Source organism: Talpa europaea (assembly GCF_964194135.1).
Source record: "Talpa europaea genome assembly, chromosome: 3".
Classification (NCBI taxonomy): domain Eukaryota; kingdom Metazoa; phylum Chordata; class Mammalia; order Eulipotyphla; family Talpidae; genus Talpa; species Talpa europaea.
Window position 1 is genome coordinate 92042214 of NC_140069.1, and position 23573 is coordinate 92065786.

The 23573-nt window shown below is 40.4% G+C and overlaps 1 protein-coding gene across 1 annotated transcript in view; it reads left to right on the forward strand.

Moving 5' to 3' along the window:
* Positions 1-241: 241 nt before the first annotated feature.
* Positions 242-23573, forward strand: part of TSPAN13 (tetraspanin 13) — a gene marked incomplete at its 3' end in the record, with an annotated part of 34238 nt that continues 10906 nt past the window's right edge. Inside the window, exon 1 of the mRNA XM_084229481.1 lies at positions 242-418. Within this exon, the coding sequence (XP_084085607.1) occupies positions 356-418 (63 nt within the window). The 5' untranslated portion in view covers positions 242-355. The remainder of the gene's footprint in view (positions 419-23573) is intronic.

Below are 23573 nucleotides of genomic sequence, written 5' to 3' on the forward strand. Positions count from 1 at the left end.
CCTCGCCCCAGGTCCGCTCCGCCCCGCCTCTCCCGGATCCCGGCAGGCGGAGCGCATTTATTTGCATATTTCTACCTTTGTTCCCCGCCTGCGACCAATCAGCGCTCGAGGCGAGGCGGGGGAGACTGGGCGGGGCTCTCGCTCGGGCTCCCGCTGCGGCGGCCGCAGGTTCTGGAAAGCGGGTCCGAGTAGCCGCGGGCGCGCCGCGCACTGCAGCCCCAGCCCCCGGGCGTCCACCCCTTTGCGCGCGGCTGCCTCGCCTCGGCCAGGCCCCAAGGCCAGGACAAAGAGGCTGTCCCGGAGGCTCGGCTGGAGCCGAATTTACCTGCCGTTGCCGGGAACCACAGGCTCCAAAATGGTTTGCGGAGGCTTCGCGTGTTCCAAGAACTGCCTGTGCGCGCTCAACCTTCTGTACACCGTGAGTATCCCAAGCCCCTTTCTCCCCGCCGGGAGGGTTTGCACCTGCTCGGGTGCCCCTGGGCTCGCCAGCGTAGCCCGCACGCTCACTTCACCCCGATCGCCTTCCTCTCTTCCCACGCTTTTCGCGCCCCCGGCCTAGCCAGCAGTCCCGGCTGGGCACCCCGAGCCGGCGCTTGTCGCAGTCTCCCCTGGCCCGCATTGTGAAGCGCCGTCTTTCTGGCTCGCCGGTCGTCTCTCTGCCACATTGCACTACCCCGCCCCCTCACCCACCGCCTTGTTTTTCAGTCATTGTACCAGTCCTACTCACTTTAACATGCCTGTTCTTTCTGCTCTTCGCTCCTGGCTTCTGAGCACATATGGGGCGGGTTGAGAAGCCCAACGGCCCCAGGTTTGAGGACAGTTTCGTAAAATAACGTGACCTGAAATTGACAAGGTGGCCTGTGGACTAGGTTTGTCCCATTTGGCGCTGCGTACTCTTGTCCCTTTAATTGAGGCCACCGAGTAGGTTCACAGGATATACGCAGCTTCCGAAGTTTGTTTCCCGCTTACATAAAGGATGTCTTTTGTTTTTTGGTCAGTGTTGCTTATACTTGATGCTTTTTCCATGTGCACCCCCTCTCACCCCCCCCCTTACTCCACCCCCTACATTCTTCCCCCAACCCCGCCCTTATCAATATCCCAACTCCGGTAAATAAGCAAGCCTCCACCCAAGTCTTGTCTTTCTCTCCCATCTAGCTTGGGCCTTTTAATTTTAACACTGCAGTCTATCTTTGTGATTTTTGAAGTGTAGTTCTGGGTGAACCAGAGGGTGGGACTGCAGGTTGCTGTGTATTGATTGCTTACCGCGTCCCCCGTTTTACATACATGATTTTCATTCGTCTGACAGCCATCCCAAGCCAGGAGCATTGTCAACATTTTTATACATAGGAAAACAGGTCGAAAAGGGTTTTTAATAAGTTTACATAGCTCGCAGTTGGCGAGTTAGGAGTGGAAACCAGGCTGTGGAAGCCAGATCTTTCCACAGGCTTCTCTACCAGATGGAAGAAACTTCCTCTTCTTTCATCATCCCTCCATCCTAGTCTTGCTCTCTTCTATAAATACACCTGGTGTTTTCTAGCACCCACCCTGAAAACAAACCCTGCATTAGTAGAGAGCTTGGCCATCTGTAAAAGCTTAGGTTACATTGGTTACATTAGGTTACCTTGGAATGGAGAAGCTGCCAGTGTTCACCAATAGGAGAGAAAGACTGGGTCATTTTACCACTGCTGTTCCTTTGTATGTGAGCATGATTGCAAAGATTTAAAGCAAGGCTAATAAGGTGTGCTGCCCTGACTAGTTAGTAGGAATTTTAATCGACGTGGGGAAAAAATTCTAGAATAGCTAGTACTAAAGCTTTTTGTAATTGGAGATCCATTGTCAAGTTTCAGATTAAAATCCACCATTGTCTTACCCAGAGCATGCTTATCAATACTGATTATTTATTAAGTAAACGCTGACCATTTCTCCAAGTATTTTTCTTTTATTACGTGAATGCCCTGCTTATGTCACTTTCCTCTTTTTGTATCCTGATTTCTGCCCTCCCCTTTACCCTAATGATTTAGTCACCTGTTCACAGGTTAAGTGATAACCTTATAGTGTCTGCTTACACAGAATAGAATGTCTGTTTTGTATACTATACTTGACTGAGGGGCTTATTTACATTAGTGTACTATATACTTTTGAAAGGTAAGTTATTTTTAAATCTAGTTTCATTGCTTCAAAATTTAGAATTTCTAGTTGTATTTACTGTTCATCAGCAAAACAAGGAGAAAGGTGATTTTATAGAAACATACTGTTAATTCTATTCTAAATTATTAGCCTTCAAAGCATATTCTATTAACCTTAATATCTATACAGTAAAACTGAATTGGAAAGTCATAAGACTGTTAAAAAGATTAGCCCTTTTAAATACTAAAGGATATTTCTTAAACTAGTGTCTATTATATATTGTGAGCAAGCTTAAATAAATCCAGCAGTTTTAATTAGAGGTGAATGAAAGGTAAGCATCAAGCCAGGCCTTCAGTAGATACTGAAAATTTGTCACTGCTGTTACTTAGAGTCTGTACCTTGTTCCTCTCAACATTTTAAGATGAGTAATGGGAGGTGATTAGTAGTGAGATTGAGGATGAGGACTTGGGAAACATTTCTTTGTAGGTTCCAGTCCCACCTAATCACTGTCTGCTGCCTCTAAGGTATATTCAAAGTTGCTGGATTGGGTTGGAGGTCATTTCTAAAAGTGTTAGTAAAACGTGGATTGCAAATGGGAGTGGCAAGGGTAAAGGTCATGTCTTTCACTGTTGTGTTGAAGTATTTTCTTGAGGAACTTAGGACTCTGCCAGCTGAATTGTCCACCTGTGAAGTGATCTGCTAATAAGCCTGCGATTAAAGCGAAATTCATGATGAGTCCAGGATGCAGGTTGCTGAAGTAGGTTGGAAGGAATATCCCTGAAAATTGTCATGGACCTTTGATCACTGACAAAGGTGCAGTTGAGTTTTGTTTTGTTTATTGTACATTTTATTTAATAGCATCCCTTATATTGAACTTTAAGTTAGCAGAATGAATATAAACGGTTTATCGGTACACAAGGAAAAGGAAGAAGATATAGTCTCTTCATGCACCTTCATGGTGCTGTAAAAAAGTGTGACTTGTTATAGAGCTTCCTGTATTTAAAGAAATTGAAAGTTTCTTCACTCAATAAATTTTTACTGAGTACCTACTATGTGCAAGGCACTGTCCTCAATCTGGGAATATAGTAGTGAACCAAACTGAGTTTTATATACAATATGTCTTTTTTTTAAAAAAAAAGATTTATTTATTTATGCATATAAGAACTGGGGTACAAGCCATAGGTGCAGGGGTGGGGGGTGAGAGGATTCACCAGAGACAGTAGGGAGCATAATAGGAGGATTTACTGAAATATGCTGCTGAGGGTAGTAGCAGGCAAGACAGGAGAGGTATGCTGTGCCATGTGGGTCACTTCCCTGGTTGGGGATGGAACTCATGCTGAAGTGGCTGCGGATAGCTTCATAGTGCTGGGACTTATCCCCTTGGGCCACCAGGGAGGCCCAACAATATGTCTTTGAAGTCTGTTTTTATTTACTGTATTTTCTATGTATGATCTCAAGAGCTTTCTTCAGTCAATAAACATGCCTATCATGTGCATTCTACATAGAACTGTGAGAAATAATAAAGGCATATAAAACAAATGCCTGCTCTGAAGAGAGGATCTAGTTGGGATTCATGGAATAGGAAAGTAAAATATAGTATGAGGGAAGGACTAAGCTTAGATGCCATAAAATATAGTAACAGGGGAAATCTTAGTGGTTTTGAGAAGTTGGGAGGAATGAAGAAGGTATGATCAAATTGGAGAAATGTAATAATAGTGTGAGTCTTTTTGATACTGTTTGATATATAAATGGTATTTGCTTTGGGAAAATGGTTTTAGTACCTTATTTAAGAATAATTTTGATGAAAATGTTTTGACATATAGTGAAAAACACCTTTTTTTAAGATTGATTTATTTATGAAAGAACTGGGGTACAGGCCAGAGGTGCGGAGAGTGGGGACATGGTGAGAGGATTCCAGACAGAGTGGGGCACAGAACAGGCAGATCTACTGAAATACACTGCTGAGGGAAACAGCTGGCGAGACATGAGAGGTCTGCTGTCTCACTACCACCCTGGTCTGGGATCAAACATACTGCCAACAGCTTCATAGTGCTGTGACTTAACCCCTTGCGTCACCAGGGAGGCCCAAAAAACACCTTTTAAAAAGGTGATTTGTGCCGAATTTGGGAATTATGAAATAAATGTTATACTAAAATATGTAACACTTTGAAGGTTTATAATATATCTCCTTGCGCTTCTTAAGCAGAGAAGAAAATTTTTAAGAGTTGCACTGTTGATTTATATGTATTTGCATATATACCCATATAAATAGTTTTAACTAAGATTGTAACAGAAAATAACTTGTGGTCTTAAAATGAGAAGGGTAATTTCAGAAGGCTGGACTTTCTTTTTCCATATTATTCTAAAAATTTTTCAAGCTCATTTCTATTGACTTTTTTCTTTTGTTGTCTTTCTCTATGCCTTTGGTTGCTTTAGGAAAATCCCCAATGTAGCGTCACTGATTTTCAGCTATTCTAAGACACACATTTTTTTACATTTTAATGTCTCAGAAATTTGGGTAGCCTTAAAGTTAGGAAAATGAAGTAAGACATACCATAATTATCGGGTTTAAAAAATTTCTATATAAGACCTCCCCGATGGCTTAGTGGTTGAAGTCTCAGCGCTGTCAAGCTATTTATTACCAGCCACTGCGGTATGAGTTTGATCCCAGTCAGGGAGCTACTGTGCATGGTGCAGCAGACCTCTCCTATCCTGCCCCCTGCTCCCTTCAGCAGTGTATTTCAGCCTGTTCTGCTCCCCACTCTGTTTCTGGTGAATCCTCTCATCCTCTAAACCTCTGGCCTAGACCCCAGTTCTTGTATGCATAAATAAAAGTAAAATATATCTTTTTAAAAAAAATTTCCATATATAATGTATGAGGAGAAAATGCACTGAATTCAGGAAGGAAACTTAAATTTGAGTGCCAGCTCTACAGCTTGTTTGGGATTTAACCTTGGGTAAACAGTTTAGTTTATATGAGCTCCAATTTTTTTTTTTTCCCATTTGTAAGCTGGTGATGATATCTTTCATTCTTATCTCATGGAGTTGTAGTGAGGGAAAAATGAGAGGACATATGGATGTATGTCCATATGTCACAGGAAAATATATTAAGTTGTTACAGTTTCAAGGGTAAAAAGTTGAATTTTTTAAAATTTCTAAATTACAGGTCTTTGTTGGTGGCCTAAGGGTTAAGTTTCAGCACTATCACCCTGACCAATCCCACCATGGACAAGAAGCTAACCCACATATGCCATAGCATAGCTCTCCACTCTCTCCCGCCTGTTCCTCTTAACGTGTGTATTTCAGTAGATCGACCTGTTGTGTTCTACACTCTGTCTCACTCTGTCTCTGGTGATCAATCCTTCACACACCACCCCTGCACTGGTACCTCTGGCCTACACCCCAGTTTTTCTATGCATAAATAAATAAATCTTTAAAAAATTTTTTTCTGAGTTACAAACCTGCATGCTATAATGAAAACATTGAGAAGCTAACACAGGCTAATACAAGTCAAGTCGGCCCTACGGAAGCCTTGTGTATTCCCTCAAAATAGTAATATTAATCCCTTCAGCTATAAGAAAAGAAATGACTGAGGTACACTAAGGATTCATTTGGAATAATTTACTGGTACATTTTTTGGGTCCTCTTATAGTCATTACAGTATTGGAAAACTATAATTTTGTTCAGTTTCAATTCCCAAATAAATGAAAAACATTAGTATCTCAACCAAAAAAAAATACGCTTATTACAATTACTTTCAAATTATTACTGCATTTACCATATTTGAAAATTGATCATCATTTTTCAAATTATTCTTGTCCGAAATATTTTAATGTGTGGTTAAGTTTATATTTCTCCCTCTGTCCTTGTTCAAACTGCTGAATGAATTTGAAATTTCTAAGTGGTTGCCAAATATTTATTTGTATTTTCAACTTTAAAATTATACACTATTTACAGGCTGATATATATCTCCTGCTTTTGTGTCAAATGTGTTTGTAAGATTTCCCTGCTTTTCATTTAAAAACACAGTGCCATTTATACCATTTCTTGCCGAAATGAGGTTATTGCAAACTGTATCATTAAGACGCATTTACAAAAAAAAAAAAAAAAAAAAACTATACAATTAATTTTGGGAAATATTGTATTTCAGCCCATATTTTAAAAGTGATTTGAACTTCTCAGTGGCATAATATTTATGGTTTTAGTGGGTTTAAATGAGGTCCTTGTGATTGGTACTAGCCCTACAGTGATAGGTGTGATATGTACATTTATCCAAGTGTGAAGCTGTCTTCAAATTTACATAGTACTGTACACTAATGGTACAGCAATAAAATAAATAAATAGCTCCTCTTCCTACTCTTCCCATTTTAACTGAATTCTTCCTCTGGACTATCTTGGCACTGCAAAATGAATATTCTCAATCCAGTTATTACAATGGGTAACAACTCTAGGAGAAAAAACACAAGTTCTTTGGCACTATCTACTTCTCCTGTCTATATCCCTTTACCTATTTCAGCCATAAAGGATTCCCCAGACATTTTGCCTTTGCTGGCCTTTCTGTCCTTGCTGACCCTTTGTTCTCAATCTCTAATGTCTTTCTCTGTCTTTGTAAAATTACTTAAATAAAGCCTCCTCTTTAGTAGAAAACTATTTTCTTATATTTTCACTTGGCTATTTTAGTACTTCAGTGCCATCCCAGGGTGATTCAATCAAGATTTAGAGAGAGGAGGAGGGCATGTGATTTTTTCAAAAGCTTTTTTAAAGCTTCCAAAACTAATTCTAAATTACAGTGAGGGCTGAGAGCCAGTGTTATAAGATATTCTTTTACTTTGTCTTTGCTGTCGACCATGCCAAGGCTCCATATTGTAGAGAGCTTTGTGCTCCGTTCCTTCCAACCCTCAATTGTTTTGTTGAAACTTTAGTGACAGCTTTGCATACCACCTCAATCTAGTTACTCTTGGAAAATGAAAAGTCAGGGTCCCTTAGTTTTGATTCCTTTCATGTAATTTCTTCCCAGTAGATACTATATATTATGTATTTTGTGCCTAGCTAAGTATAAAATAATCTGCTTGACACCATGGAGAACATCAAGAAGAAAAAAATAGCTAATAGAGGCATTTCAGGCTTCTTTGTGTCATTTGAAGGATGGAAATGACACGATGAACTAAGATCTTGGCTTCAACACTAAATGTCTGGATATTTAGCAATATCTGGAATATTTATAGAATTTTCAAACTCCCACCCAGATGTTTGGTATTGTGGAAACACATGCTTGATCATCTCTGAGTTATTTTTCAGTTTTCCACATGAAGTGGAAGTTCTGGAGAGAGGCCAGTGTTCAAGGGTAATGTTTCATATGAAGCATATAGAGGGAAGATTGTCCAGGCTTTTGTTTTCTTTATGAGTTTGTGGATGCTGTATTACACTTAGGTGGTGTAGTTCTTTTAAATCTTTCTACCATTTTAAATTTCCAACTCTCCATTCCCATCACAATTTCTCTTTAGTGTTGGCAAAACATTTTTGAGTAATTTAAGTCCATAATTGAATCCATTTATTTTTTCCCCGAATGTGCCACCTTCCTCTTTCATCCTCATGTTCATTCACCCACCCAGGTAGAACCTTGGATGCTTAAAAAAAAAAAAAAAAAAAAAAATGCAAGGCCTCCCTGGTGGCACAAGTGGTTAAGTCTTAGCACCACAAAGCTATCTCCAGCCACTGCAGCACAAGTTCAACCCCAGGCCAGGGAGACGACCCATATGGCGCAGCAGACATCTCCTGTCTTGCCTGATGCTCCCCTCGGCAGTGTATTTCAGTCAGTCTGCCTGTTCTGCTCCCCACTCTGTCTCTGGTGAATCCTCTCACCACCACCCCACACCTCTGGCCTGAACCCCAGCTCTTGTATGCTTAAATAAATAAAATAAATCTTTTTTTTTTAAAGATTCATTTATTTATTTATACAGCACTGGGTACAGTCAGAAGTGCAGGAGGGCCAGAGAATTCACCAGAGCCAGAGTGGGGAACAGAATAGGCAGACCAACAAAGTACACTGCTGAGGGGAGCAGCAGGGCCGCAGGAGAGGTCTGCGCGCCTTGTGGGACCCTCACCCAGTGGCCGGGGATCGAACCGGCGCTGCAGAGGCTGTGGGCAGCTTCGCAACCCGGCGCTCAACCGCAGCGCCACCGGAGAGGCCTAAAATAAATCTTTAATTAAAAAAGTAACAGTTTTAGAAATAATTCAACTCTTTCTTTACATCTTATTTTTGGTATGTGGTGAATATTTCATGGAAGAATAAAAATCTTCTGTGTAGGTTATGTGCAGAAGAAGTGATCTAGAACCTCAGTAGTAGATTTCTTTCTCACAAGTATTGTATAGGTCAGGGAATAAGTATTTGCCTGTCTGAAGTATAATGCACAATATCACATGCTCTTTCATTCATAGGTATATTTTGAGTACTCTTTTGTACCAGGCAGTTAGGCAGATGCTTGTAATATCAGATCAGCCTGTGTCTTGACTGTATGGCACTTAAAGTCTAGCAGGCCCATCAAGAGAATTTAAAATAAGACTGGAGGTGGGGAGTAGTAGCTAATGAATTACCTCTAGAGGTAATCCAGGTCCTTTACATCCTGGGATTTTTCAACCTAAGAGTTTGGACTTTATCCTGAGATTAGAAACAAAAATAGCCAGATGGGAATGACCTCATCTTATGGTATTTTAAAAACAATCATCAGGGCCTCCCCAGTGGCGCAGCAGTTGAGCGCTGGACTGTGAAGCTGCCCGCAGCCTCTGTAGCACCGGTTCGATCCCCGGCCTCCAGCAAGGGTCCCACATAGCACGCAGATCTCTTCTGCTGTGCCCACTGCTCTCCTCATCAGTGTACTTCGGTCCTTGTGCCTGTTCTGCTCCCCGCTCTGGCTCTGGTGAATTCTCTCACCCTCCCGCGCTTCTGACTGTACCCAGTGCTTGTATAAATAAATAAATCTTTAAAAAATAAAAACAGTCATCAAAGACCACCTATTATGAATAGGGTCCAGTTGCAGGTAATAGACACCTAGCTACTGCTGCTTGCAACAGTAAGGTTTATTATTTTCATGGAGCAAGATGTCCACAGGTGTACAATTCAAGCATGTTATCAAGGTGCCCATCTCCATCTGTCTTCCTGCCTTACCACCTTTGATCTGTGATTTTCTTCTACATGACATCTGCAACTCTGAGATTTGTTTCATGTCAGAGGGAGGGTGATGCTTTAAAATGTTTTTCCTAGTAAAGCTGTGTCTAGTTTTTGTTTTGCAAATTTTTTTTTAAAGATTTATTTATTTATGCCTGAAAGAGCTGGGGTACAGGCCAGAGGTGTGGGTGGTGAGAGGATTCACCAGAGACAGAGTGGGGAACATAACAGGTGGATTGACTGAAATACACTGGTGAGGGGAGCAGTGGGCAAGACAGGAGAGGTCTGCTGTGCTATGTAGGTTGGCTCCCTGGCTGATCCGGGGTCAAGCTCGGGTGCTGTGCTACAGTGGCTCCTTAGAGCTTCATAGTGCTGCAACTTAACCCCTTGTGCCACCAGGGAGGCCCTACAAATTTTATTGAGGTATGACTGACATACAATCAGTTGCACATGTTTAAAATATAAATTTGTTAAGTTTGACATGTGAACCCATTACTGCATTCAGAAATACATCGAACACTCCCCAGATTTCATTATTATCTTTTGTAATTCTTTCCCACTCCACAACCCTTACTCCTAATCTATAGGCAATGACTGACTTGCTCAGCAATAAAGTTTAGGCAGGAAATAAATTTGGTAAGCCTAGAGAGGGTGTTTGCAGAAATAAGATGGTGTAGGACATTTCTCAGACTGACCGATTCCCTCCTTGTTTTGTCCTTAGAGTAAAAAGTTTTATGGAGGACTTTTCTGCTAAATGGGAGTGCTTGTATTTTTCTAAGGCCCACTGTAAAGGTGAAGGACTTAGAGTTCATTTATTTAGGGAAGGTGGTCACAGTGGTGAAGGTGCACAGAGTCACAGAAAGTTTGCGGGTATTAAAAATTTTGTGGTACACTTGCAATATGGAATTTGGATTAACTGGAATTCTTTGTGGTTTTAGAAAGGCATAAAAGAATGTATTGCTCTGTATAATTGTAACATCCAGTCGTTGGATCATCAGGTATGACTGGATCGAGGTGCTCTGGAAAGGTTAGAACTCTCATTTCCCTACTGTCCACTTCTCAGCTCAGCTTGCCTGAGCTTAGATTCTTTCTAGGACAGATCTTTCCATGTGTATGATGACCACTGGAGGAATCAGTTTTGATTGTCTTTATAGCTTGCTATGCAAAAGGGATTCTTTTTTTCTTTTAATTTGAATATCCCTGTATTACCTTATGGGACATATCGATTGACCCTGTAGGTTTATAGACCCATCCTTCGGGCCAATCACTGTGGACAACAATGAATAGAACTGAACCTTGTATTTCTGCTGCAGGTAGTGTTGGAAGGAACCCATGAAGCTGTTGTTAAGTTTTATGAGAAATGTATGTGCTGGGTTGTAAAAGCAGCATATGGCTACTATAGATGTTATTCTTCCTCTGGGTAGCAATTCATCTGATTCTTCTAATTTTAGAATTTTCTCCCAATTCCTTCATCATTTGAAAGGCTTAGTGGCTAAATACTGCAGTACCCAATTGTGCTGTATTATAAAAAATATTGTGCAGATATATGTATTTTTTCTTTGTTATTAATGGTATTACATGTATTAATCCCCAAAGTGCATTAATACATTTGGTTTGTTTTAAACTTTTTTTTTTTTTTTTTTTAGTTAGAGTGATCACAAAGATAAAGACTTTATCTGGAGCATCATGATTTCTTGCTCCCCCACTCCAAGCATTTTGGTGTATGCTTGTGCTTGTATGTGAATCTAGACATATGTGACAGAATTTATGGGTTGGGTTAAAGAAAAATAAAATGCACAAAATTAATCAGCTAGCATTTGGTAGTTAACTGATAGAAAACTTGTATGAATAATGGACTTTACTGTTCTTTTGTAAAACTCATGCAGCCAGGTCTCAGAGTAAGTTAAGGATACTATTCAAATGGTTAACAGAGTGGCTACAAGGCAAGAACTACAATTTCCTGTGCTTTATAACCCTGTCTCTAGTATTATATGTCAGAGTTAAATACATTGCTAGGCCCTATGCCTAGACCTACATGGGGGACATATACCAAGCAGCAAATTTGTCTCAACTCTGCGTCTGTGTTGTTGGGCATGTCATTTTGCTTCTCTAATCACTTTTAAAGTGAAGGGATGAGATTAAGATCACTGTGCAGGTAGCTTGGTCCTGGGTGTTCTGTGAGTTTGTGGTGTCTCGTGAGTCTTGTATCACCACGTCCTTTCCACAGTGCCCTCCCCATATCTTCCCCTTTGACGGATTCTCCCCCTGTGCCCACTAGTAGTTTTGTCACCATCTCCAATTAGGATTTGCTTGGGGAAGCAATGCCCATTAGAGAGGCTCTCTTATCATCTTGCTTTGGTATGCCTTTTCCACTGTAGTCTTGTAATCTCTCTTTAAAAAATTCTTTTTATGTTTCCCACTTTTTTGTTTTAAAGAGAAAACAGGAAAGGTTGTGCTTCCTGCTCATAAAGACATTGCTATCAACCAGTTAACAGATTCATACTCAGTTTTTATCAGGTTTTTGTCTCCCAGAGGAAGGAAACTATTTGTCGTTGTTCTAAATTTACTTTCTATTACAATTGGCCTCATTAGGAAACTGTTATTATTATTGAACAAAGGATTCTTACAGTCCTTTTGCCTCCCAAGTTCTAGTGACAAAACCAGGCCTTTAAATTTTGTAGTTAGAATTAATTTTATTGGAATCAGTAATTTTTAGATCTCTAGTTTGGAAAACTTCACATAATCCTATTGTCTTTGAAATTATTAACCAATATTTCATATAGTTACCACTACTAAGAAATGAATTGTTTATCTTTAAAAGACTCCTTCTTAGTAAAAGTTAGAGGAACACTGATAATCGGATCCAGTTAGCGGCATATCACATAATATGTGGGGTAATTTTGTTCCACAGTGTTAAAAACATCAATTACATTTGCATTGTTTTCAGTTTTTTATTGAAAAATCCTGACTTACAAGTTGGGGATTTAACCAGAAAGTTGATTAACCCAAATAACTTTGTACTGTTTCACTATTGTAGTAATAAATGCAACATTTGTTTGAGATTGGACAGTTAATGTTCTCTTCCACTTTTAGGAATGACCTTTGTTACAAATTAGAATGTGTCTTTCTGTGATGAGTGTGTGTTTGTATTTGTGTGGGGGATCTCGTTTCACACATGAGATTACTCAAATGTGGTAGACCTTGACCTGACTTTCTGTTGTAAGCATGTGGGCATTCCACAAAGTGTTGCCTGCTGCCTTCAGTTGTGGGCCACCTTCATTCAATAGCCCGTCTGTTTCCTAAATGGAGCAAAGTAGAGGAAGGAATATGCACAGGACTTCAAGAGTGCAATTAATGTGAAATATTTGAGAGACAGATGAGAACATTTTGATTTAAGTAGCTGTGTGGTAGGAACAAAGACTGAAAGAGGAGTCTTGGATCAATTTAACAGAGGAAACCAAGGCAGAAGTTAGAATTGGTCCCCTAATAAGACAGATATTCAAGGAAATATTTTAGGAAATATCTGTTTGAATATATAGAAAACATTAATATATATTATAAAATATAATAGAAGCATTTCATATGCACAGAAAATAATACAGTAGGCTCTTTCGAACCCAGCAGCGTGATATCACAGCCACCAGTGTTGGGTCATGTCTAAAGGCCACTGTCCATCGCCCGTCCCAGTTTCCCCTTCAGCAGCAATCACCCTCAATTCAACAGCAATCACTCTCAATTCAACATGTCATTTCCGGGCCTCCCTGGTGGTGCAAGGGGTAAAGCACAGCACTATGAAGCTATTCACAGCCACTGCAGCACGAGTTCAATCCCCGGCCAGGGAGCTACCCACATGCCGCAGCAGACCTCTCCTGTCTCGCCCGTGGCTCCCCTCAGCAGTGTATTTCAGTCAGTCTGCCTGTTCTGCTCCCCACTCTGTCTCTGGTGAATCCTCTCACCCTCTCCTCCTCTGGCCTGTACCCCAGTTCTTGTATGCATAAATAAATCTTTATATAAAAAAAAAGTCATTTCCTTGCATGTTTATATATCTATGGGCTAGATATATAAGTAATAGGCCAGTTTGACCTATTAATTAACCACAAAGAATGAGTAGCATTGTTTTTCAGGTTTGAAGATTTATATAAATGATGTTTTACCAATGTTTATACAGTTTCTTTCATCTTTGAAATTTATTGATTTAATAGAAGTAGATCTAAGTCACTGTATTAATACTGAGTAATTTCATCAGAGTTTATGAATTCCCTCATCATTGTGTATGAGGTTTTTAAGTTTTTACTACTATAAGAAAGCTGCAAAAAAAAAAAAATCCTAAAATATGTCATATTGGGACATGGGTGTTTCTCTTGGTTATTGATCTAGAAGCAGAATTAATGTTTTTATAAGGTATAGACCTCTTTTAAGTTTCTGCCAAATTGTTCTGTAAAGTGACTACAATGACTTATGCTCTATCTTTAATGTAAGTTCTAGATTCTCCACATACTTGGTATCATTAGGTTTCGTTTTGTTTTTTTAAAGATTTTATTTATTTATACAAGAACTGGGGTACAGGTCAGAGGCATGGGAGGGTGAGATAATTCACCAGAGACAGAGCAGGGAGCAGAACAGGCAGACAGACGACCAAAGACACTGCTGAGGGGAGCGCAGGCAAGGCAGGAGAGGTCTGCTGCACCATGTGGGTTTCCCCCGGGCTGGCCAGGAGTGGAACCCACCCCATGTTGCAAAGACAGCTTCACAGCACTGTGCTCAACCTGCTGTGCAGCCCGGTAGGCCCTCATTAGGTTTAATTCTTCCCAATCCAGTGCACATGGAGACAGTATCTCCTTGTTTTTGTTTTCCTGAATTGTAGTGAGAATTAACACCTTTCATGTGTTGATTTGTCTTTTTTTTTTTTTTGGTGGGACCCTCGCTGGTGGCCAGGGGATGGAACTGGTGCTGCAGAGGCTGCGGGTAGCCTTGCAACCCAGTGCTCTACCCCTACGCCACCAGGGGAGGCCCTGATTTGCCTTTTGAGTCTAATTCAGTGAACTGCCTCCTTACCTTTGACCACTTTTCAATGTGCTGTTTTGACCTTTTTATTGATTCGTAGGCATTATTTAATGAGTGCTCAGATTTTCTTCTAGTCCTAGGCTTATCCTTCATTTATCTGGTATTTCTCACTGTATAAAATTAAAACATTTTTAACTTTGAGATAAGGTGTGGTTGGTAAGACCACAGAAACTAGGCAGACAGCCTAGGATTTTTTTTTTTTTTAAAGATTTATTTACTTATGCATGCAAGAGATGGGATGTAGGCCAGAGATGCGAGGGGTGGTGAGAGGATTCACCAGACTGAGTGGGGTACAGAACAGGCAGATCTACTGAAGCACACTGCTGAGGGGAGCAGCAGGAGAGTCAGGAGAAGTCTGCTGCGCCATGTGGGTCACCTCCCTGGGCGGAGATCAAACTCATGCTGCAGTGGGTGCAGGTAACTTCATAGTGCTGTGCTTAACCTCTTGTGCTACCAGGGAGGCCCTCCCCAGCCTGGGATTCTTATTCCTGACCTATTTTTCCTTGCAAGTTACTATAGGGTAAGGTAAAAAGTATCAGGTTTTTTTGCCCTCCTGCTATTAGGATAGATGACAGAACCCTGGGGTCCTGAATGCATGCCTGATGGCGGGCACCTGGAATAGGGTATAGGCATGTGTGGATGGGATTCACCTGGGCTGAGACTGGGCTTTTAGAGGCAGCATCACAGGGATGCCGGCAGAAGCCAAGAATGAACGGAAGCCGAGAGAAGAAGAAGAGAAGCAGAGAGAACGCCAGAGAGCCCAGATAGAGGGGACTGCTAGCCTCCCGGCCCCCCAGCACCTCTGCCTGCCATGTACCTGGTAAATCTAAATAAAAGACTTGCAAAAGCCACTGAGGTCTCTGACTCCTCCTTTACCCGGTCTGCTGGATCAGAAAACCTGCTCTGTGGTCTTCCTGCCTCTGCAGTTACTTAATGTCGCTTTGCGCGACTTCCATTTCTGGAAAGTGGATGCACTAGTAGTACTATCTCTTGCTTAGGGTTGAGGTGAAAGTAAGGTTAATTAATAAATGTAAAACTCTGAGAATATTTACTTGCACATAATAAATGCCATATTGTTGTTATATGTGCTTTTTGGGGTGGGTCTTGTTAAGAAATTTTCCTTTAACCACAAAGTCATTAAAATAATTTTGGTACTTTTTCCTAAGAGTTTCAGTTTTGGTTTTTATATTTTAAGATCTATAGTGTAAGGTAGGAATTAATACTATTCTTTTTCAAAATGAATATAATTGATGTTTATGGTTACTTACTAAAATCGGCTCTTTCCCTGCTGATTTAGAATTCCTTATCTCTCCAAGCCCACACTATTGCCGATTTAGATTTGTGTAAGTCATTTGGTTTTAATTACATAGCCATTATAATAAGTGTTGTTAGGTACACTTTTGTTAGGATTATTTTTAAATTATGTTAGCTCATTTACTTTTATATACATAATTTTACTAAAACAAGCAAAGTCTCAAAAAGTAGAATGGTGTAGGTTTTACAGAATGATAACAGGCAATATGGGGCAATTTGAGCTGCCATTGACAAGGGTTGATTTGCCAGTAGGAGCTTACTGGGCAAGGACAGTGCTGCTGGGCAAGGAAAAGTACAGTGGACACTGATATTTCTTCATCAATTTCCTTTTTTTAAAGATTTATTTATACATATAAGAACTGGGGTGCAGGCTAGAGGTGTAGGGGGTGAGAGGATTCACCAGAGAGAGTGGGGAACAGAACAGGCAGACTGACTGAAATACACTGCTGAGCAGTGGGTGAGACAGGAGAGGTCTGTTGTGCCTTATGGGTAGCTCCCTGGCTGGGGATCGAACTTGTGCTGTAGTGGCTGAAAAAAGCTTCATAGGTTGCATCTTAAAGATGTTCCATCCTCATAGTTGGGGAGAATCAATATAGTCAGAATGACTATTCTACCAAAATTGATATATGTTTAACACAATCTCATTAAAATATCAATATTTTTAAGAAATTGAAGACAAATTATTAAAACTTACATGGAATCATAGGTGTTCACTAGCAAAAGTAATCCTGAGAAAAAGAGCAAACAGAGGCATCTTGTTACCTGACTTGAATGATAGAGCAGCAATAATCAAAACAACATATGGTATTGGAGTAAGAATATGCACATGGATCAATGGAACAGAAAGGGAAGCCAAAATTCTATAAATCCACATATATATCAATACTTAATTCATGATAAAGGATTTAATGACTACAATGGGGAAAGGAAGATCTCTTTAACAAATGGTGCTGGGGAAAACTGACTACATGAAATCATGAGATTGCATCACTCTTACCTCCATGCACAAAAATAAATCTAAATGGATTAAAGACTTTGGTATGAGAACTTCTGTCCATTTTTTTGATGGGTTTGTTTGTTTACTTTTATGAGCTCTTTGTAGATCTTTAATATCAGTCACTTGTCAGATGTATGGTGTGCAAATATTTTCTTCCATTAAGTAGGGTGCCTTTTCATTTTGGTTACTTTCTCTTTCGTTGTACAGAAACTTTGAATCTTTCTAATGCTCTTCAGTTCTCCTCACATTTTTCACCTGAAAGTCTTATAAAATTTTGTTAGATTTAGGGCCTCCCCTGGTGGCGCAGCGGCTGCCCGCAGCCTCTGCAGTGCCAGTTCGATCCCCGGCCAATGGCGAGGGTCCCACAAAAAAAAAAAAAAAAAAGTTAGATTTATTTATGCATTCCTTATAATTTTGGTACTTACTATAAATTATATCCTAAAAAGTACATTAAAAATTTTTTGGTGCATCAATATATATTGATTTTTGCATATTGCTCTTACTCTATTACTAGCTACTTTGCTGGTTTTTACCAACTTATTTTTAAGATTTATTTTTATTTATTTAGGCATACAAGAACCGGGGTGTAGGCCAGAAGTATGGGTGGTGAGTGGATTCACCAGAGACAGAGTGGGGAGCAGAACATGTGTATCTACTGAAATACACTGCTGACGGGAGCAGCGGGCAAGACAGGACAGGTCTGCTGTCCCATGGGTGTTAGCTCCATGGCTGGGGATCGGGGATCGAACTATTGCCACAGTTGCTGGTGATAGCTTGACAGCACAAGACTTAACCCCTGCACCACCAGGGAGGCCCGGTTCTTACCAGTTTTAATAATATTTGTATTCACTTGAATTTCCTGTGTAGATACTTCTCTTAATTTGTGAATAGTTAAGTAATAGCAAGTGTTTTCCCCTCACTTTTGCTCTTGTTCACTCTAACTTTATTGTCTCAGACCTTCTCCACTGTTGAGGGGATGTGGGGTAGCCAGCACCCTTGTCTTAATCTGGAATATCTAAGGAAATGTTTCTTATGTATTATTATTGAGTAAGATTTTTGGATTTGGATTTTTGGTAGGTATTCTTTATTAATTAAGGACCTCTGACAGGACATTACTCCTGTTCTTTTTCTTAAAAATTTTTGCTGAAATCCTGTCAAGATTTTCTCTTTTCATCAGTCTTTATTTACCCTTCCTATTTGTTTTTCTTCTGCTGTTTTTGGATTAGCTCTGTTTATCTCTTTCTCAAATTTGTATTCATAAATATGATTTTGTTTATTCCATGTTGTTTGTATTTTATTTTTAAAATAAGGTTAAAAATACTAATTTTCATCTCATTCAGTTCTATTTCCTTAAGTTCCTGGGACCTCTGATAGTTCTTTTGCTGTGTGTTGTATCTCACAGTATGTCTTTTTTTTTTTTTTTTCTATGTGGTTTGTGATTTTTGAGCGACCACATTTTAAGCTTTAATCTTTGGAAATGACGTGAGGGCTGGGATTTAGAAGTGTCCCTCCTGAGTCATTTTGGATTTCTTCAGTGGGTTTTCCTCTCCTAAATGCCATCATTGCTTGTGACCAGTTTTTATATGAATTGCTTGGCTTGAAGATTTCCACGTGCCGGGTAGTGTACATTTAGACTCCAGACCCAAGCATTAGAGTTTCTCTTCCTTGCAGAAGGCTTTTGGGAAGATACTCAAAAGTTTTGCTGTCATTCTGAATGTGGTAGGTAGTTTTTCTATAACCCCCTTAAAATACAGCTTTCTGGAAGTCCCAGCTATGCCAAGGTCTTAGTTCCACTTCCCAATTCTGCTTGGTTTAGTCCCACCCTTTTAGAGACTATTCTGACCCAGGACCTTCTGCTGCACTCTCTCTTGCACCCCCATAGCACCAGCTGTGTGCTTACAGTTCTGACTTTCAGTTGTCCCTTCCTTTTAGGCCTGTGAAATTCTCATAATTTCTCTGTGCTCAGTTTATATTTAAAATGTTACAATCTCTTTTAATGTTTGGAAGTATTTGTGGCAGTATAGATTCTATGGTAACTCAGTTACCCTATGTTCTCAGAAGCTGCTCTGTTAGACTAAGTAATATTCTTCTCCTCCCAAAGGTATATATTCTAATCCTTAGAATTTGTGAATGTGTTATCTTATATAATAAATGGGACTTTGAAGATGTGACTAAGTATCTTGAGATGGGAATCTATTTCTTGATTCCCCAGGGGAGCCCTATGTAGTCAGAAAGGCCCATATGAGGCAAGAAGGTCATACGAAGGGGAGGAGGTGTGTGGGGGGAGGAGGTATGTGTGGGGAGGAGGCGTGTGTAGGCAAGGAGGTCCTAGTCTGAGATTGAAGATGCTTTGTTGCTGACTTTGAAGATAGAGGAAGGGGCTAAAGGTCAAGGAATGTAGGGACTTTTAGAAGCTGGAAAGGGCAAAGAGATGGATTGTCCCTTAGAGTTACCAGAAAGAGTGCAGCCTCACTGACACAGATTTTAGCTTTTTTTAAGGCCCGCATTGGACTTCTGATCTTCAGAATTATGAGAGAATAAATTTGAGCTGTTTTAAGCCACTAAGCTTGTGACAATTTGTTAAAGCCACAATAGAAAACAGATATACCCTCTTAAGTGTTTTTCAGAGTGAGGTGTCGAGGAGTAGTAGTAGTAGTAGTAGTAGTAGTAGTAGTAGTAGTAGTAGACACTGCAGAGTGAGTTTGGTGAGAATTGTTCTTGATAGAGTTACATAAAAGTATTTAGTCTCTTCCTTTCCTTGGAAAACAAACAGAGATAATCATGACTATTCTAGAAAATGCTTTCAGTAACAGCAAAGTGCCCTGTCTGAGAGCTGGGAATTCTAAGAAGTGATAAAGTACTTCCCCCTCCTTTTAGTTGTAGGAAGTATTTTTCAAAGGGAAAAAAAATTCAGTTCCCGTTATTAATACGCCTATAAATTGGCAGCTAAGTGAACAAATAACAACTGTCTCATTTTTTGAAAAGCTGCTGTTGTAAATAACAAATTTGGTTTTCTGGTATGGTTTTGAGAAGGATATCTGAATCCTTTAGTCTGGGTACAAGGTAGGAATTCTGTTGGTGGTAAAATGTCAAGCAGCTTTCTAAAAGTCAAATACTTGACTTATCCAAATCCAAATGTGTAAATTGTCCTGTTTTATTTTTCTAGGGTCTCAGTGAAAAAGTACCAAAAACATGGTGACTTAAAAAGCAAGAGAAATTTATTTATACAGTTCTGGAAACCTAAAGATTTAAAATGTGGTGTCCATAGAGTTCCATTCACCCTGGTGGTCCTGGGGGAGAATCTTTTCCTTGTATGTTTTCTGGTAGCTGCTGGGATTCCTTGGCATTCCTTGGCTTTTGGTGGCCTTTATCTCTGTCTCTCTCTGTGCATTGCCTCTTCCTCTCCTTGTATCTCTCTAGCCTTCCTTTGACCCTGTTTTTTGGTGTGTTTTTTTTTTTGGTGGTGGTTTCCATTTGGCATTTTTCCCCCCCCAGAATTCTGGTTATATGTACCATGCTGTCATCCAGAGCAAAGTAGTTTCTGATTTATTTTAAGATAAAATGCTTAGCAAAAACTCCATTATGATTATGCAAATGATCTCCTAGTGCCAACTGATTCTGACCCTGTTTTATAAGATGTTTTTATTGACATTTAGGAACCATCCAGTAATCCAGGATAAACTTCTTTTCTGAGCCTTAATTTAGTTAAATCTCTTACCATACATTCATTCTTTTGCCCTATGAGGTAATAGTCCCAGTTGCTCATTATTTTTTTGGCGTATACCTCCTCCTTTACTCCTTCATTGCAGTCATTGACCTGGTCTATTTATCTGAATTTTTTTTTTATGTATGTATGTATGTATGTATGTATTTATTTATTTATTTATACATGCACTGGGTACAGTCAGAAGCGCGGGAGGGTGAGAGAATTCACCAGAGCCAGAGCAGGGAGCAGAACACACAGACTGATGAAGTACACTGCTGAGGGGAGCAGCGGGCGGCAGGAGAGGTCTGCGCACCACATGGGATGTGGGACCCTCCTCTGGTGGCCGGGGAGCAGCCGGGGATCGAACCGGCGCTGCAGTGGCTGCGGGCAACTTCGCAACCCAGCGCTCAACCTCTGTGCCACCGGGGAGGCCCTATTTATCTGAATTTTTAAAAAAAATTATAGAACTATTCTCTGACACACCTTATAAAAATCTCTGATATAGCAATTATTTGTCCTCTGAAAATTTCCATTCTCTCCTCCGCTGACTTTTAGAGCAAAGGTCAGCAAACTACAGCCCAGCCCATGTGCTGCAGCTGTTCCACTGCCCATTTTTGTATCACCTGCTTGCTCAGACTGGTTTTATTTTAAAGATTTATTTATTTATGCATACAAGAGCTGGGGTACAGGCCAGAGGTGTGGAGAGTGAGAGGATTCACCAGAGACAGAGTTGGGAACAGAACAGGCAGACTAACTGAAATAAATACACTGCTGAAGAGAGCAGCGGGCTGAGCCAGGAGATATCTGTTGTGCCATATGGGTAGCTCCCTGGCCGGGAATTGAACTCAGGCTGCAGTGGCTGCGAACAGCTTCATAGGTTGTGTGTTAACCTGTTGTGCCACCAGGGAGGGCCTGGTTTTATGTTTTTAAATGGATTCAAAAAAAAAAAAAAAAAGGAAGAGTAGTATTTTGTTACACAGGAAGAGTATATGAACTTAAATTTTAGAATCTGTAAGTGGAACTGTATTGGAACACAGCTGTGCTCCTTTGTTTATGTATTGTCTTTTTTTTTTTTTAAAAGATGTATTTATTTATTTATTTATACAACCACTGGGTACAGTCAGAAGCGCAGGAGGGTGAGAGAATTCACCAGAGCCAGAGCAGGGAGCAGAACAGGCAGAAGGACCGAAGTACACTGCTGAGGGGAGCAGTGGGCACGGCAGGAGAGGTCTGTCATGCCATGTGGGACCCTTGCTGGCAGCCAGGGATTGAACTGGTGCTGCAGAGGCTGCTGGCAGCCCAACGCTCAACCGCTGCGCCACCAGGGGAGGCCCATGTATTTTCTTTTTTTTTTTTAAATAGAGGCATGTTTTATTTATTTATTTATTTGTTTTGTTTATACATGCACTGGGTACAGTCAGAAGTGCGGGAGGGTGAGAGAATTCGCCAGAGCCAGAGCGGGGAGCAGAGCAGGCAGAAAGACCGAAGTACACTGCTGAGGGGAGCAGCTGGCGGCAGGAGAGGCCTGCGCGCCATGTGGGACCCTCCTCCGGTGGCCGGGGAGCAGCCGGGGATCGAACTGGCGCCGCAGAGGCCGCGGGCAGCTTCACAACCCAAAGCTCAACCACTGCGCCACCGGGGAGGCCCCCCATGTATTTTGTTGCTTTTGTGATATAACTGTGGTGTTGGGTAATTGTGGCAGACCATGTGACCCACAAAAGCCACATGGTTAAATATCTGGGCCTTTACAGAGAAAGTTTGATCACCTTTGTTCTAGTAGGGATATCCTATCTCTGGCTTTCAGTGTCTAGTGAACCATTTCTTGATGAATATTTCACTTGTGGTAAGAATTTCATTAATACAGTAAGAATTTGCTATGATTAAAAAAAAGGTCCTTTGAAACTGTTGTTAGAAGACTTTTATACATCATGTTATTCATGCTTCTGATTTTCTTGGTTCTAAGACTCAAATAAACAAATGCAATAGAGTGATGATTCTGCTCCTGAATTTAATTGAATTATGAAATAGACACCAAGTACTTGAAGTTGGCAAATGTGGTGGTTAATTTTATGTGTCACCTTGCCTGGGGAGTGATACCCGGTTGTTTTATAAATGTGCTATGAAGATATTTTGTAGATGTCATTAACTCATTAACTTTTAAACTTAGTAGGCAAATTTAAGCAGAATGCCCTTCATAGTGTGGGTGGGTGTTATCCAGTCAGTTAAAAACCTTTATAACAATAATGAGGTTTCCTGAGAAAAAAAGGAATCCTGCCTAAAAACTGCATTATAGAAAAAAAGATGTGGTATATATGATGCAGTGAAATACTTCTTAGATGAACTCCTGCCATTTACAACATGCATGGATGAATAAGGTATTATACTTAGTAAAATAAGTCACACTGAGGAAGATCCACAATGTGTGATTTCACTCATATGTGATACATAAAGACACAAAGCAAATAAATGAACTAAATGAAACAAACTTTTAGAATGTAAGACCAATAGAAGAAGTTAGCAGAAGGGAAGCGGGGGGAGGGAGGTAGATCTATAGGGCAAGAGGGGTCCAATTGTATGGTAAAGGATAGAATTGAACTTTCAGTGGTGAATTTAATGCAGTATATACATACTATTCTACAGCAGTGTTACTTCAATAAAAACAAGATGGAAATCCTGCTTGAGTTTCCAATCTACCTTGCAAAGTTTGAACTCGCTAGTCCCCACAATATTATGAACCTATTCCTTAAAATAAGCCTCTTTCTGAATATATATCCTATTGGCTCTATTTCTCTGGAGCTCGCTGACTGGTTCCTGTAATCTGTAAATGTTGTAAATGTGGATCATCTTCAGTATTTGACTCCCCAGCATGGTAGGAATGCAAAGCTTAGCCTTCTCCTCCCACCCAGGCAAAGCCTGGCCCTGTGACTGGCCCTTTTTCCTTTGCACCTCCTTCAGGCTTCTGCCTTTTATACCTTGTGAAAAGAAATGTTTTATATTTGGATTCCACCAAGTCAGAAATAAGCTCACTTGTGAAGGGACAGAGGACTTTTTCTCACTCCCACATTGAAGTTGTGAGAAGATTGTGAGATGACAAAAATAAAACAGAAGCAAAGGGACCTGCTGATAAGGGGCAGTTGAAAAAACCAGAACAACTAGGCGTATTTCTGGGTGGCAAAAATTGTGAGAATTTTTTTCTCTCT